This window comes from Danio rerio, chromosome 6 (assembly GCF_052040795.2).
Source record: "Danio rerio strain M-AB ecotype USA chromosome 6, GRCz13ab, whole genome shotgun sequence".
NCBI lineage: Eukaryota > Metazoa > Chordata > Actinopteri > Cypriniformes > Danionidae > Danio > Danio rerio.
Window position 1 is genome coordinate 13,299,576 of NC_141026.1, and position 15,923 is coordinate 13,315,498.

The 15,923-nt window shown below is 38.1% G+C and overlaps 1 protein-coding gene across 1 annotated transcript in view; it reads right to left on the reverse strand.

The window, feature by feature from the left end:
- Nucleotides 1-15,923, reverse strand: part of gpd2 (glycerol-3-phosphate dehydrogenase 2 (mitochondrial)) — a 77,962-nt gene that overhangs the window by 25,782 nt on the left and 36,257 nt on the right. Inside the window, 3 exon segments of the mRNA NM_001442041.1 lie at nt 4,806-4,999; nt 8,164-8,308; nt 10,816-10,980. Of these exon segments, the coding sequence (NP_001428970.1) occupies nt 4,806-4,999; nt 8,164-8,308; nt 10,816-10,980 (504 nt within the window).

Sequence of the window (15,923 nt, forward strand, 5' to 3'; positions counted from 1 at the left end):
AATAAATTTACAGGGGAGAAATATTGAAAATATTTTACTCTACCATTTTCTATTACAGTGCAGTCTCAGGATGATGTAACACTTTTATGACGTGCAGAGGATCTACACTGTAAAAAAAGTTGATTCACCTTAAAATTTTAAGGCAACAAACTTCAGGACATTTTTGAGTTGACTCAACTTTCAACCCAATTACTGCATTTGACTCGATTTAAGTTGAGTAAACTCAAAAATGTCCTGAAGTTTGTTGCCTTAAACTTTTAAGATGAGTCAACTTTTTTACTTTAGTGTAGAGGAGAGGATGCATGTGTGACGATTTTGTTTGAATGGTCACAAATTGGCAGGGTTCGCCAGAATTGTTGCTAAATAATACCTAAAAAAGTATATAATCTGCAGACAGGGTTCCCACTCTAAACCAAATATCAAATACATTTTTTAACTGATTGAAAATCTGAATTTTCACAATCTCTAATGAACAGAAAAACAGGCCGGTGTTTAGCTTTATTATCATTTTCATTTATTCATTAATTAGGCTTAGTATCTTTATTCATCAGGGATCGCCACAGCAATGAACCGGCAACTTATCCAGCATATGTTTTACACAGCAGATGCCCTTCCAGCTGAAACCCAGTACCTATAAACACTCATCCACAATCATAAAATATGGCCAATTTAGTTTCTTCAATTCACCTATAGCGGATATCTTTGGTCTTGTGGGGGAAACTGGAGCAACCAGGGGGGGAACATGCAAACTCCAGACAGAAATGACAACTGACCTAGGTTGGGGCTTGAACCAGTGACCTATATATATATATATATATATATATATGTTATTTATTTAAAGAAAGTTGTAATTTTGTAAAGCAAATTGTAAGGCAGTATATGACTTAAAAAATGGAGGTTATAAGAAGGCTTTCTGGGGAAAAAAAAAAAATCTGCTGAGATTTTAGTTTTCTACAATTAAAAACTTATTGGCAAAAACGATGGTGTTTTCATAATCATGTTTTACCCAAAGCAATCTCACACTAATTTGTCACTTTTTAATTTAGTGGCTAATTTTTATTAATTTACATGCTCTAATTTAGAGCTGCCCAAACTAGGGCGAACAAGCCAAAATTGGCCAAAGGTAACTTTTGATTTGGCCCACCATCTTATCTGAGAGGGAGAATGTTGGGGATGGTTAGAAAATTAGAATTTGAGAAATTAAATTTAACCTTTTATTTGTTTGTTGTAATATTCATTTTAAAAGCTAACTGAAATAAAATGTTTCAATTCAAAGGGTTTCATTTAATCAGATTTAATTTTAAATGTACAGTATATACTGTCACCCGACGGACAGAGGCAAAGGCAGATTCTGCTTGACTATTTTCAGCATTGAACTATTGTTATAAATGTATATATTTTCAGCATTGAACTATTGTTATAAATGTGATTGTTTATGATTGTATTGCAATAAGTTATAATTATAATATAATAAGTTATAATAAAATAGTTATATTGCGTTAGTTAATGTGATTCAAGATGGTTTTCTATTTATTTTTAAATAATGTAAAATTAATTAGAAAATTACCCAAGGCAACTTTATTGTAAAATAGTTTGGTATATTTATCTTGATCCACAGCTATTAATGATATTAGGTTTTTAGCCCTTCAAACGAAAAAGTTTGGGCACCACTGCTTTAATTCCGACATTTTAGTCTGATTTACTCATCTTCCAATGAGGTATAGGTTTAGGTATAAATTTGTGCGAATTAGCCATTTTTGCAACCCAACATGTAAATTATTACATGTTAAAACAGTAATCTGGGGTGGCACGGAGGTTCAGTGGTTAACACTGTCGCCTCACAACAGGAAGGTCACTGGTTCAAATCCCGGCTGAAGTTTCCATGTTCTCCTGATGTTTGTGTGGGCTTCCTGCTGGTGCACTGTTTTCCGCCACAGTCCAAAGACATGCGCTATAGGTGAATTGAACAAACTGAATTGTCCATAGGATATGACTGTGTGTGTGAATGAGTGTGTATGGGTGTTTCCCAATACTGAATTGTGGCTGGAAGGGAATCCACAGGGTAAAACATATGCTAGAATAGATGGCGGTTCATTCCGTTGTGGCGACCTCTGAAATAGAGACTATTCCGAAGGAAAATGAATGATTGAATCAAAACATTAATCTTCACAATCATCCTCTTTTCTCTCTCTTGCGCAAAAGCTCTACTTGAGGGCGAGATCTTTCCTCTACACTGTCAGCGAGACAAATCTCCCACAGCCAAACCCCTTCAGTAAAGTCCATCCTCAAACCCCTCCATCCAGGCAAGGTCTCTGTGTCATTCCTCCATCACTGCTTTACTCAACTGAATTGCCCGGTCGCTCATTCCTGCCCAGAACAAAGCAGAAACGCCCTGGCATGCAGCAGCGCATGTTCTGTTAAATACAGACAGCTGGGTGACTTTCTACAGTAGCTGAAAGACACACGCAGCACCGACTGAGACAAACTCCTAACGACTTGTTCAACAATCAGAGAAAAGCAGGAAGCATTTTGTGTGTGTGTGTGTGTGTGAGGGAAAATTAGTTATGAAGCTAATCAATCAAGCAATCAAGGCTGCATCTTTGGCGCTTTGAACAATTAGAGGGCTGCGCTCACAAATCAATACCTGCGCTTTCAGATAGAGACGTGATGCTTGGAGGATTTATCAGTCCCAAGTAGTAGTTACTAGATTTAACGCAGCCAACACAAGCTTGTCTGTCTAGTATACTGCCGGTCTGTCTGTTCTTAAATATAGTCCAGCCAGGGGTGTATCTCATGGCTGAACTATCATAATTCGATGCATCGCTTGGGAAAAGAACGATGTGGTGACGAGTGTTTCCCAACACCGTAGTTGCTTTGTCACAGACCCATCATTTGAACCACGTTAGTTATAACGTAAAACACCCATAATGACACTTTAAACAGGCTGAAGTAACTTTTAAACTTCTTTAGAGAAAAAAAACTAAATTTTTTCTGCAAATTATAAAAAGAAGGAAGACGAGACCATGCCCCACCCCCCTCCTCAAAAAAATAATAACTTTGGATTTACGCAAATGACAGGGGTCGCCCCATTGAGCTCGGAAAATACTGAAATCCGTATTTATATGGAAGAATCATATCCCTGAAAATGCAAATTCTGCTTTAAAATAATAGGTCACTTAAAGCTTTTATCATGAGCCATGGCTGCGTTCAAAATGGCATAAATGTTTTCAAAGTGCACTACTAAGGGAATGCATCTGTAAATATGAAGATCGCTAAAACTGAACTGTAACACTTTGAAAGCAAATTACACCTAAAAAAAAAAACTTTTTTTTTTTTAATCATTCCAAGTTTAAATATTTAAGTTCTAACGAAATAGAGCATAAGGGGTATAACTGGGAATAGAACACAGTCAGGAACTATACTTCTAACTCAGCTCTAGAGGTGTAGTTGACAACATGCAAGTTTGTGACGCAGTATGCGAATGCTCGTTAGAATGATGGATTTGGGAAACGCCAAATCAACAAACTATGTTTATAACGACGAAACTTGGGACCTTAGTTGGCTAACGATGGTTTTTGGAAACGCACCCTAGTTCCTCACTTCATTCGATTATGATGCCACCTCAAATATACAGAGTCTAAATACAAAGTAAACACCATCTATGTAGATCTACAGTAGTTTCAACTTAATACACCATTTAAATTGTATCCTGTGGTATTCCTTTGTTTCAACATTTCTTCCTCAAAATATGTAAATTAATTAATGATACTGGAATTGTTAGAAAGGATCTGAACCAGGATTATTAACCTCCTTACGATTACCAACCTGTCCAGCTGAGACACATTTATTAAAGAAAAGGTCTAAATTAGGTCAGGATTTACACTCCCTAGCTCACTAAATTAAGCCTATACAATTAGACACATCTAAGACATATGCATTATGCAAAGAACCGCAAAACTGTCTGAAATGTCTTCTTTCGCCTAAGGCAGTAAATCAACCAGGACTCCAGGGGTGTTGAATTTATGTCTGTTACTGCATTTCTAAGACCCTCAGGTAAATAGGGTGAAAATTTCAGATAATATACTTCCATATTGTATACAGAAAACATATTCAGTATCAAAAGCTTTATGATAAATTTAAATATGCAAATGAGGCATTGTCTAAATAAATGAGCACTTGTGCGCAGAAAATTCCAGAACAGAAACCTGGACATTCAACAAAACTACGTTCAAAATGTTTCTTTAACTTTGTTGACAGCTTAGTTTATATATATACACTCACCGGCCACTTTATTAGGTACATCTTACTAGTTCCGGGTTGGACACCCTTTTGCCTTCAGAACTGCCTTAATCCTTTGTGGCATAGATTCAACAAGATACTGGAAAAATTCCTTAGAGATTTTGGTCCGTATTGACATGATAGCATCACGCAGTTGCTGCAGATTTGTCCAATTTTGGTGACTTCTATAGTATTTGTTTTTCCCACTATACAAGTCAATGGTTATAGGTTTCTAACAAAATAATTTATTAAAAAAAAAATAAAAAATCAAACAAAAAAGGTTTGAAACCACACGAATAAATAATACATTTTCACTATCTCTTTTAAGTTGTATTCGGATGTTGCCTTTCCAATAGACTGAAGCAACACATCATGAAGAGCCAAAAAAGCCAAAAATCTGAAATTTGAGACAAAACAACAGTTTTGTATTTTGCTTTAAAGTTATTTATACTTCCTGTTGACATAAGTGCAGAATGTGACATTTTGAGAAGCATTCAAAAGGAAAAGCAGAGGTGGAATAACGTTACCTTCTACATCGGGGCTGAGGTAGTTGCGGACTTCACTCAGGATGAAGTTGATGTCATCCTCCATTGGGATGGGATGAGCTGTGACTTCAGTAGGAGTGTCTGTGGTGCCAGCGATAGTCATCTTCTCCCAGGGCAAGAAGAAAATGACACGGCCATCACTGGTGGCAGGGTCTAAGAGCCCCATGTTGTCTGGACTGTAATTGCAGGTTGGACACAGATGTACGATACAAATCTATAACCGTTAACAGTATAGGGCTGTGCAATATTGAGATAGATATATCATAAGGATGAAATATAAAGTATCTTGTCTTATATTATGCTTTATCGTTTATTTCATGGTGTCGAAAAATCATATTGTTTAGGCTAATGCTTTGGCCCAATCCTAATTCTACCTCTTAGCCCTTGCGTGTTCATGTTAAGGGGTGGGGGTGTCTCAATTCTCTTTAGCTTGAAGGCATAAGACTAAAGCCCAATACCAATTATATTTTTGTACCTCTATCTCTTCCTCTTTGCCCTTGAAACTATGGGCCTACTCACACTATGACATCCGTACCGTGCCCAGGCCCGTTTCCCGGATCGTTTGAGAAGTGTGAGTGCACTGAATCGGGCTCAAGCACGGTTCACTTGGCCGGCCCTGGCCCGGTTGGAAGAGGTGTGCCTGAGCCCGGTTCACTTGGGCTTTGGCGCGGTACGCTTGTGTGTGAGTGCAAAACGCGCCAAAGCCTGAAACTGAAAGCGAGACGTGACTTTTAAGGGACTGTTTCATATGGATTTATTAATAATTCTTACTGTTCAGTGAACGCAAACTGCCGTAGTTTATTAAAGACGCAAACTCCTCACTGCACGACAGCTGCGCGCCTTCAGCAGATCTCCTCGTTCCTGCAGCACGAGAGCTTTATGATTGTTTATGAGCGCCAAAAGTGGCGGATCTGTTCAGCGAAATATCTGACTGCATGTCCCCGCATCCCTAAGGACTGTTTGGCAAAATATTTGACGGCATATCAAACGACTGAAACGATATAACTAGAGAAATCTCCACTGTGCTGCTGAGTGAGAGAGCGCTTCTCACTGAACAGCGCAGCAGCGATGACGTAAGCGTGCCGAAGCCCGTTTGCGGTGTGAGCGCGGGCCATCGGGGTAGACGGGAGGGGGGACAAGCGTGCTTTGGCCCGGTTCGAGGCAACTGTACCTAGTGTGAGTACGGCCTCAGTTCCTTGAATAGGAAGGGCCTTAAAATTTACCCCTAAGAAATGGGACAGCGCTACAGCACCTGCACACGTCATCATATATCATCGCGATCTCTTGCTTCATATGAGATTGACGATAGCGACTGCTGTAGTTGTTCCAGTAGTGTTGTTTTTTGGTATTTATCTCTAAGAAATCACTGAAGGCAACGATATCATGTTATCATAACAATAAAATGTTACGATGTAACACAAAAACAACATTAACATTATAGCAGACACTGTAAAAAGCCCTTTACGAGTCACTAGACTTTTCTGACATGGTATTCAAGTGTCATCGAGTGTCAGAATGCTGTGGGACTACTATACAGGAGTTATTATCAGGAATTATAGACAGCACAATTTAGCGTTTTTTGTTTTATTGTTTTGGCAAATATGTTGTACTGCCCATAGTAAATGCACACCCTGACCTGACGTGGGGGGAAAATAAGTTTTTACAGTCTGTATGTCGTACAATTAATGTAATGAACATGTTATGACAGCTGGCATGTGTATTATTACCACACCCCTCCTCCACTGTGATTGGACAGCTGTTGGAAAAAAGTGACAGGTGTAGGTAATAATGCATCAATAGGTGCTCCCATTGATCTGAGAAATAATGCTCATGTTTTGAGTGTTTTTGGCTCCTTTTCTAGACCCTTAGTCTTTGGATCCTTGGTGGAGGATGAGCGAGCTCTCAGACTTCATCAAAAATGTCTTAATTTTTTTTGAAGATGAACGAATGTTAAAGGGCCATGAAACCCCCTCGTTTCAGCAGGGTGTTTTCACACCTCTACTTTGGAAAAAGTCAGAAAAGTGGGCGTGTCCAGCTCTGTTTAGGGGGCAGTGTCGGAGGAAGAAAAGCGGCTTGGTATGGGAGTGTCTATTTGGGCGCGCTGAATTTCAGAGTCAAAACACACAACCACAGCGGACAATGTGACTGTGTTTACATGGACTTCTGTAGTCGAATTATTTGCCAAATTATTAAATGGTGGACTTTAACTGCAGTTTGGCTCTTTCATTCAGGGAATTCATTCATGTCCCCCGTGACAAACGTGATATTTGATTCAAGAAACTGCTCTAAGCTTGTATTTTCATGCAATGTTTGATACCGCACGGCGAATGAGAGAAAAAAACTCAGCATTTCCCGGAAACTTAGATGCACTCGGCAGGTAGCGTCAGAAAGCCGTGTGTGTTATTCCGGTCACTAAATCCTACACGAGGTTATAGTTTGGTTGTAGTGCTAACTTGTTTACACTCGGTGCAATAGTTTGTTCGATACGAATAAAATACGAACTGAATAAACAAAGAGCACTGGTCGCTCACTTACCAAATCTGTAGAGACAGGACAATCCACAGAAACTAGAGCCGCTTCTTTATTAAGAGGAGACTAAAGCGAATCCGGATCTCAGCGTTTGCAGATGAGAACAGCTCTCAGGTAAACCATGTGCCTCCTTAGACACGTAAGTTATTGTTGTCGAGCGTCGAGTACACTGTTAATCCACGCGTGACTCCAGCTGATCTCTCACAGAGAGAAAATGAAAACAAAACTTAATGGCAGCAAACTATAAAAGCAACACTTCACGCTTGTTTTGTCAATACAACGTGCCGTCTCTGTCGTCTAAACACTATGACAGTAATGAATATTAATGAAGTTGCACAATAGAGCGCGCTGATTGGTTTGAACCAAGCCTTACTCATGCAGCAGGCTGTAAGATGTAATAAGACACACTCTGGCACAGACGTCCAGTCTGCACGCTGGAATACAACGCTATTATGTTATGACCGTGACGCAGCTTCAAAAATTAGTTTCAAACCGGAAGTACAAATTTGCTAGAAATAACGCAAAAACAACCAATTTACACTTTTTAGTGAAATATAGGTGTCTTAATAGTGTTTTTAACAGTGTGGGACACATCAAAAAATGTGTTTTGGTGTTTCGTGACCCTTTAAAGGTGATGGAAGGGCAACATGTTGGTGAGTAATTAATAACTTAAGTTTCATTTTTGGGTGAGCTAACTCTTTAAACTGATATTGTCATGATACATCATTATCCCGATATGACATTACTTCCATCATGAAATTAGTTATTTGTCATAATTACAGCAGAATTTGACCGGGCCGAGGATAGGTACCTGTAGTATCCAGGGATGACTATGTGTACTCCTGCACTAGGCTGGCAGATGTTGGCAGTTTTCTGGTTGTCCATTTTGCGGAGTGAGTCAGTGAAGGGACCGGTGGCGTTGATGACACATTTGGCACGAATATCGAACTCCTGCCCTGTGAACAGCAGAGAGAGGTGTTATACTCACTGAACGCCACTGACCAGAGGGAGCATTTGCTGAGGGTAGAAGACAAATCTCTTCATCATAGGATTATGAGCTGAAAAGGTAAAGAAGCTATTGAAAGGTGATTAGTTTTCCGCTGGGCTCCTGAAAATCTCTCTATTGTCTTATGACATAATATTTAAATAAAATGTTCAGTTAACTCCCAAAAGGGCTAGTTTGCACTGTAATGCCAATGCTTTATATACAGATAAAGGTCTTTAATCTCACTTTATAATCCAACACTTATGTAATTTTAATTTCGTAATCTGCTGACATGATTCGAGCTTATTGCAGAGCTTGTGCAAATACATCAATCTTGCTTTGATCAGATGCTTTCTTGAAGGTGTAATAGGAGATCTAGAAAAAATGCTAACATAATAGCACTGAAAGCCTACGTGAACACGAACGAGAACTAGACAGCATAGCTACAATACATCATGTAATAATAACAAGAGAGACATTTTTAAAGTACATTTAGTGATTATACCAAACTTTTAAAAAGAAGGAAGGTTGTTGATGTTTGCATTCTCTGTTTAAACAGTGTTTGTGAATGTGTGAGAATTGTAAAATACATATAAATTCATTGGGACTAGGGCTGCACAATATAAATCGCAACATTATTTCGCTATAACAGTATATTTAATATATATATTCCAGGCGTGTAATAAATTACATTTATTTAATGTATTGGTCGTTTATATGAATTTGACCAATCAGATGGGGCCTTACTATCTTTATCCCCACTTCCTCAGTAGCTGTTCTGCTACTGGCTAGAGCTGAAAAATAAAAACTGATGGCAGGAATTGAGACGAGAGGAAAATAACGACAGCCAATCAAAGTCAGAATTTGTGCTGAGGTTTTAACTCATTCATAGTGTTTTAAAGTCTAAGGGCCCTGTTTTACACTCAGCACAATAAGGCACAAAACGTGTTTGGTGCGATTTGTTGCTATTTTCAGACCAGCGTAACCCTAATTTTCACTTTTTGCACCACAATGTTTAAATAGCAAATCCATTTGCGCCACTTTTTGGACTCATGGGAGTACCCGTCTAAAAAGGAGATGTGTTAAGGCGCACTGTTGGTGCATTGCTAATTTGAGAAACTGAAATAGACTGTGCCATTGACCAACTGAAAGCTGCTCTAAAGTCCAGCACAGAGCATGTTGTGCGCCTATGCAGGTGTAAAATGCTTACACACTGCTTAATGCACACAGGACGTACACCAATACACAAATATCTTTACAAAGGACAAAATTAAAGGATTAAAATGTTACAAAAATTTATATTTTCTACATAAATATAAAACCACTACCTTCATGCTCTTCATGTCATGTTTTTTTCCCTTAATGTTTGCATCTTGACACGGTTGACTTGACATTATTTTGAATGAATTAGAATTAATTACATCTAAAAAAAATATTGTTCATGTTTGTTTTAATATCATTAAATAAATAAATGATTTAAATAATTTTGTAGACAAATGTTATATTGTTATTGCGATACTCAACAATATTGCATAATTTTGGAGTATCCTGCAGCCCTGTACCACTTTATTTAATGATTTCTATCAGAAAGTGAAGAGAACTTCAACCAGCACAAAAATAGTTTCTGAAGACAATTCTACTGCACCTTTAACTGCGGTTTTCACCCTGCTATCATTTTGTGTGTCTGTGTGTGTGTGTTTTAAATTTCTTATACATTTATATAGCACATTTCTGGACACTCAAGGCACTTTTCACATTGAGGGTGAGTGTCCACATCCACCACCAGTGTGCAGCATCCACCTGGATGACGCGGCAGCAGCCATAATTTGCCAGGGCACAGCACACCAGCTTATTGGTGGAGAGGAGAAGAAGCCAATTATGATATGGGGATGGTTAAGAGGCCAGTGGGCAAATTTGGCCAGTATGCCGGGGTTAAACCCCTTCTCTTGATGTCAAAGGGCATCCTTGGATTTTTAACGGTTTAACATCTCATCCTGAGAAATATAGAGTCCCCTTCATTATACTGGGGCGTACACAGACCGCAGGTTAAGCACCCCTTTCTGGCCTCACTAACTCCACTTCCGGCAGCAACCTAGCTTTCCCATTTGGTTTCTCATCCAGGTTCTGACCAGGCGCATCCCTGCTAAGCTTCAGTGGGCGACCATGTGAGAGCTGCAAAGAGCTAGCTGTTATGTTACTGAGAGGTACTTATTTACATATTCATATCTATTCACTGTATTGACCAACAGGAAGCAGTTTAGTTTGAAAAAGACTTTTGTGTTGTTAACTGTGCATCAAATGGGGCAATTGAAAATAAAAAAATTTTCGGCAAAAAATATTTGGATATTTCCAAAATATGACTACACATTACTCTTCCATACATTTCCTTCCCTCTGAAGTCAACTTAAAATGTAATGAAATGTAATTTACTATTGAACTAAAGCAGTTAATTTAAATTTCATCCTGGTCATTTCTCACCTGTGACCACATCTCGGCATCGGGCTCCACATACTTTCTCCTGGCCTGTCTTGGGGTCTGGTTTCTTTAGCAGATGAACCACTTCTGTATAGTTAGCAATAGCAGCACCATGTCGAGCAGCTGTAAGAGCGATGGCCAGGTTCATGCGGGCATCATTGTGCTGCCCTGAAAATGCAGAAACAGAGTGTGTCACAATACACATGTGCAAAAAAACAGGCACACATTAACCTCGCTTTATAAAACAGATTTTTCCAGTCTTTACATTTGAGCTTTGCTTTATTTAAACAGCATTTTAGCCAAAGTTGTATATTCTTCAACTCTTCTATTCATTTAATGATTTCAATTTTAAAAAGTAACATATTGTAAAAATCTATTTGTCATAATAAAAGCATTGTTTATTTTTAAAAAAGTCCGTTATTGCTTCGATTTAAATGGAGATGTATGACCATTATGAGCAGTGTTGGGTGTAATGAGTGCAGTAACTAGTTTCTTTAATTAAGTTACTTGAAAAAATAAAATAATGGATTACTGTTTATTTTTCTGTAATTTGATTACAGTTACTTATAACATACTTGCTTTACATGCAGTAAAAAACATCTAGAATTCAGTATAAATCAATTCGGAAAAATAGAATAATTGTATTTTTATTATACAAATATATTTTGTGAACAATTATGTTTTTCAGCTAAAAGTTACAGGTATCATGATAATTGCATAGAATTAAGAATTAACAGAATTAAGAAACATTTATTTAAGATAGTAATTAATATATTGTATGTAAATGTTTAATGTTTTACTGAATATTATATTCATTCATTCATTTTTATGTCGTCTTAGTCCCTTCATTAATCCGGGGTCGCCACAGCGGAATGAACCGCCAACTTATGCAGCAAGTTTTTACGCAGCGGATGCCCTTCCAGCCACAACCCATCTCTGGGATACATCCACACACATTCACACACACTCATACTCTAAGTACCGCATGTCTTTGGACTGTGGGGGAAACCAAAGCACCCCGAGGAAACCCACGCGAACGCAGGGAGAACATGCAAACTCCACACAGAAAAGCCAACTGAGCCGAGGCTCGAACCAGCGACCCAGTGACCTTCTTGCTGTGAGGCGGCAGCACTACCTACTGCGCCACTGCCTCGCCTAAATATTTTATTATAATATGTATATTATGGAGAGTAATTCTATTTATTAACAAAGAAATGAAATGTTTGTTTATTAAAATGCTTAAGCATGTTTAGTAAAGCTTACAGGCCATGTTTGACTCAAATTTAAGGAATTTAATTCTATTGTCTGTGCATTGGCGACGTAGTGACGCAGTAGGTAATGCTGTCGCCTCACAGAGAGAAGGTCGCTGGGTGGCTGGTTCGAACCTCGGCTCAGATGGTGTTTCTGTGTGGAGTTTGCATGTTCTCCCTGCGTTTGCGTGGGTTTCCTCCGGGTGCTCCGGTTTCCCCCACAGTCCAAAGACATGCGGTACAGGTGAATTGGGTAGGCTAAATTATCCATAGTGTGTGTGTGTGTGTGTGTGTGTGTGTGTGTGTGTGTGTGTGTGTGTGTGTGTGTGTGTTTGTGTGTGTGTGTGGATGCTTCCCAGAGATGGGTTGCAGCTGGAAGGGCATCCGCTGCGTAAAAACGTGCTGGATAAGTTGGCGGTTCATTCCGCTGTGTCGACCCCGTATTAATATTGGGACTAAGCCGATAAGAAAATGAATGAATGAATGAATAAATGAATGTCTGTGCATTGATATTAATAGGGATATAAAGTAGAATTAAGTCAAGCAATTAAAAACCTTCATGATAAATTAAATTACTTTTCAGACATGGTAATTTAAAAAAGTCATTTAAATAATTATTAATTATTTAATCATTGTAATTATTTTAATATTAGTAAGCTGTGTTACTTACTAATTAGTTAGCTGTGGTGACCCCTGATAAATAAAGGGACTAAGTTGAAAAGAAAATAAATGACTGAAATTATTTTTAAGTGTAGAAATTATTTTATTAATATATTTGACTTTGCTAGTCATGTTAACAATGATTCTCTGAGAATATAAATAAAAGTAATAAAACTAGGTAAAACCTCTGTCATCTGTGTTCCCATTATGCATTGGGTCGCTTCACATTTTCAAGCTGTATTTATAGTTTTATCATTGATTTTGTTAATAGATGTAGTAGCCTTGAGTTTGTTTTCTACTCAAAATGTCACTTTCATACACAAAAAATAAACAAAATGACAGTTGTCATTGTGCGCTGTATGTATAAAAACTGAGGTCTCTGTGCTTGTCTGAGTATCTCATTATTTCTGTTGCATATGTGTGTCCCTACAATAGACCATAACTTTTTGAAAAAGCACAAACAGTAAGCGATGCATTGTTTGATTAACTTTTAGTACTATTATATAACTTAAATACCTTTTTTTCACCATAATTCTGACAGAAAAATGCATTTTTAAAAATGTAAGAAAATCTAAGGAAAACTATTCAAAAACAAATTAAACCCACTATAGAAGAGATTGCACATGGTTGAATGATGGACAAATTTTGTCAGTATGAAAAACCAAGATAACCATCCCCTTTTTTGATACAGTCTAAGTGTGCAAGCTCTTTTAGCATGATTAATTCAACCTCGGTGTTAAAGAGAAAGATACAGGAAGTCATTTTTACCAACAGTGATCAGATTGTACAACCAAAATCACACTACAGTTAAAACCAGAAGTTTACATACACTATATAAAAAGGCACATAACCATTTTAAAAAAGTCAGATGTTAATGTGACTAAACTATTTCTCTTTTAGGTAAGTTAGGATTGTCACATTTGTTTCTGGACAGCTTAATAGCAGAATAATGAGAAAGAGATTTTTTGAGAAATTGTTATAATTTTTCTTAAAAGTCAAGTTTACATACAATAAGATTATTATGCCTCTGAAAAAGCTCAGATGATTGTGTAAAGGTTTTGGAAGTTTCTGATTGGCTAATTGACAACATCTGAGTTAATTAGAGGCACAATTGTAGAATAATATTTAAGGAAAATCTCAAACACACTGCTTCCTTGTGTGACACATGGGAAAATCAACAAACAAGCCAGAATCAACAAAAAAGCCAGATTACAATTTGCTAAAATACTCTGGGAAAAAATAATATTTTTTTGGAGACATGTCCTGTGGTCTGACGAAACTAAGATTGAACTGTTTGGCCATAATGACCAGTGTTACATTCGGAGGACAAAGGGGAAAGCTTATAAGCCTAGGAACACCATCCCAACTGTGAAGTATGGGGGCAGCAGCATCATGTTGTGGGGCTGGTTTGCTGCAAGAGGGACAGGTAGACTTCACAGCAGAGATGGCATCATGAAGAAAGAACATTATGTAAAAATGCCAAATTAGCTAAAATGTGCTTTAAGGACAACAGAGTGAATGTTTTGGAGTGGCCATCACAAAGCCCTGACCTCAAACCTATAGAAAATTTGTGAGCAAAGTTTAAAAAGCGTGTGCGAGCAAGACAGCTAACAAATCTGACTCAGTTACACTAATTCTGTCAGGAGGAATGGGCCAAAATTCCTGCAAACTATTGTGAGAAGCTTGTGGAAGGATACCCAAAACATTTTACCAAAGTTATACAGTTCAAAAGCAAAGCTAAAAAAATACCAAGGAAATGTAAACTTTTGACTGTCTAGAAATTAATAAAAAAAAATCTCAAAAAAATTATTATATTGGCATTTAGCAAATGTAAATCATGTAGGTTATCCTAACAGACCTAAAATAGTAAACGTTTAGTATGATTTACAATCAGACATCTTTTTAAAAATGGTTATGTTTCTTTTTTTTAGTGTATGTACACTTCTGGTTTCAATTGTATAAAACCAACACACGTTATGTCAAAACAAACTTTTATTTTGGATGTGACCAATCATGATTAATCTTTGCCCAGCAGCACTATTTTTTTTTTATTAAAAATTCACAACATCTTATTTCATGAAGTAGGTTTTGCCAGATTTAGCTCACTGCTAAGTACAAATTAGTCTCTAATACTTAGTTGCATATAGCTACAAAATCTTAGAAATGGTGTGACGGCATTCAATATTGTTACAGGGTCATTCAAGGCATTTAAACAATTTCAGACACATTTGAAACATGAATTACAGGAAACCTTGAAGCCAATGCGATACCACTGTATTACGGCAACTACAGAGCTCCTTGATTTAGAAAATGCCTCAATGCTAAACAACCAGAGGGATAGGTAACCCGCGTAAGCATGTCTAATGCTAACACATGCTCGGGGCAACTCCACCAGACAATAAAATAATAACACAGGCAGGAAGCCTGTTTAAAGGGCACACTTCTCAAAGAATAATGTGCAGCGAAGGCACCAGCATGCTTTGTTAGAGATCCCATGAACCTGCGCCGGCGCTTGCGGCTGTGCGCTCAAACCATGATGCAGGCAAAAAAAATACGTACATAGGGACTCGTAATATGCACATATGAATGTTGGAATATTCATATAACCAAGCAAGAGAGAGCACAACACGAAAGGCTGTGTCCTGCAGACAGAAAACGCTTGGCTGAGCTTCAATGTTTATTAGACCACAGCTCGCAGGTACGTCGAAAAGAGCAGGCCGGTTTTTTTTTTGTGTGTGTGTGCTGCGAGCGAAATTATAATGAAATAAAGAAAACGCGACATTACAAATGACTGAAAACGCAGATAAGGGAGTTTTAGCGTCAGATTAGATTAATAAAAAGGACCCGCAGCTAGAATGAATGACATATCATAGTGGAGGAAGAATGTGACGGGCGGCCGTGCATGTGGATGAGATAGTGAAGGAAAAGAAAAGGAGAGAGAGAGAGGACTCAAGGAGGATGAGGGACAGGAGGAGAAGAAGCGATGCGAGTGCAGGAAAAAGGAGAGAGAGAGAGAGAGAAATAGAGGGAGGCAAATAGCGACAGGCAGGCTGCGATCTCCAGCGGAGAAGGTCAGATTCGGAAATGTCACGGCCGTGATTGTTCCAGATTGAATAATTGGAGAGAAAAGCCGGCTGACAACCCAGGGGAAGGAGGGATGGTGGAGGGGGGTGGTGGTGATGGTGGGAGGAACGGACGTGG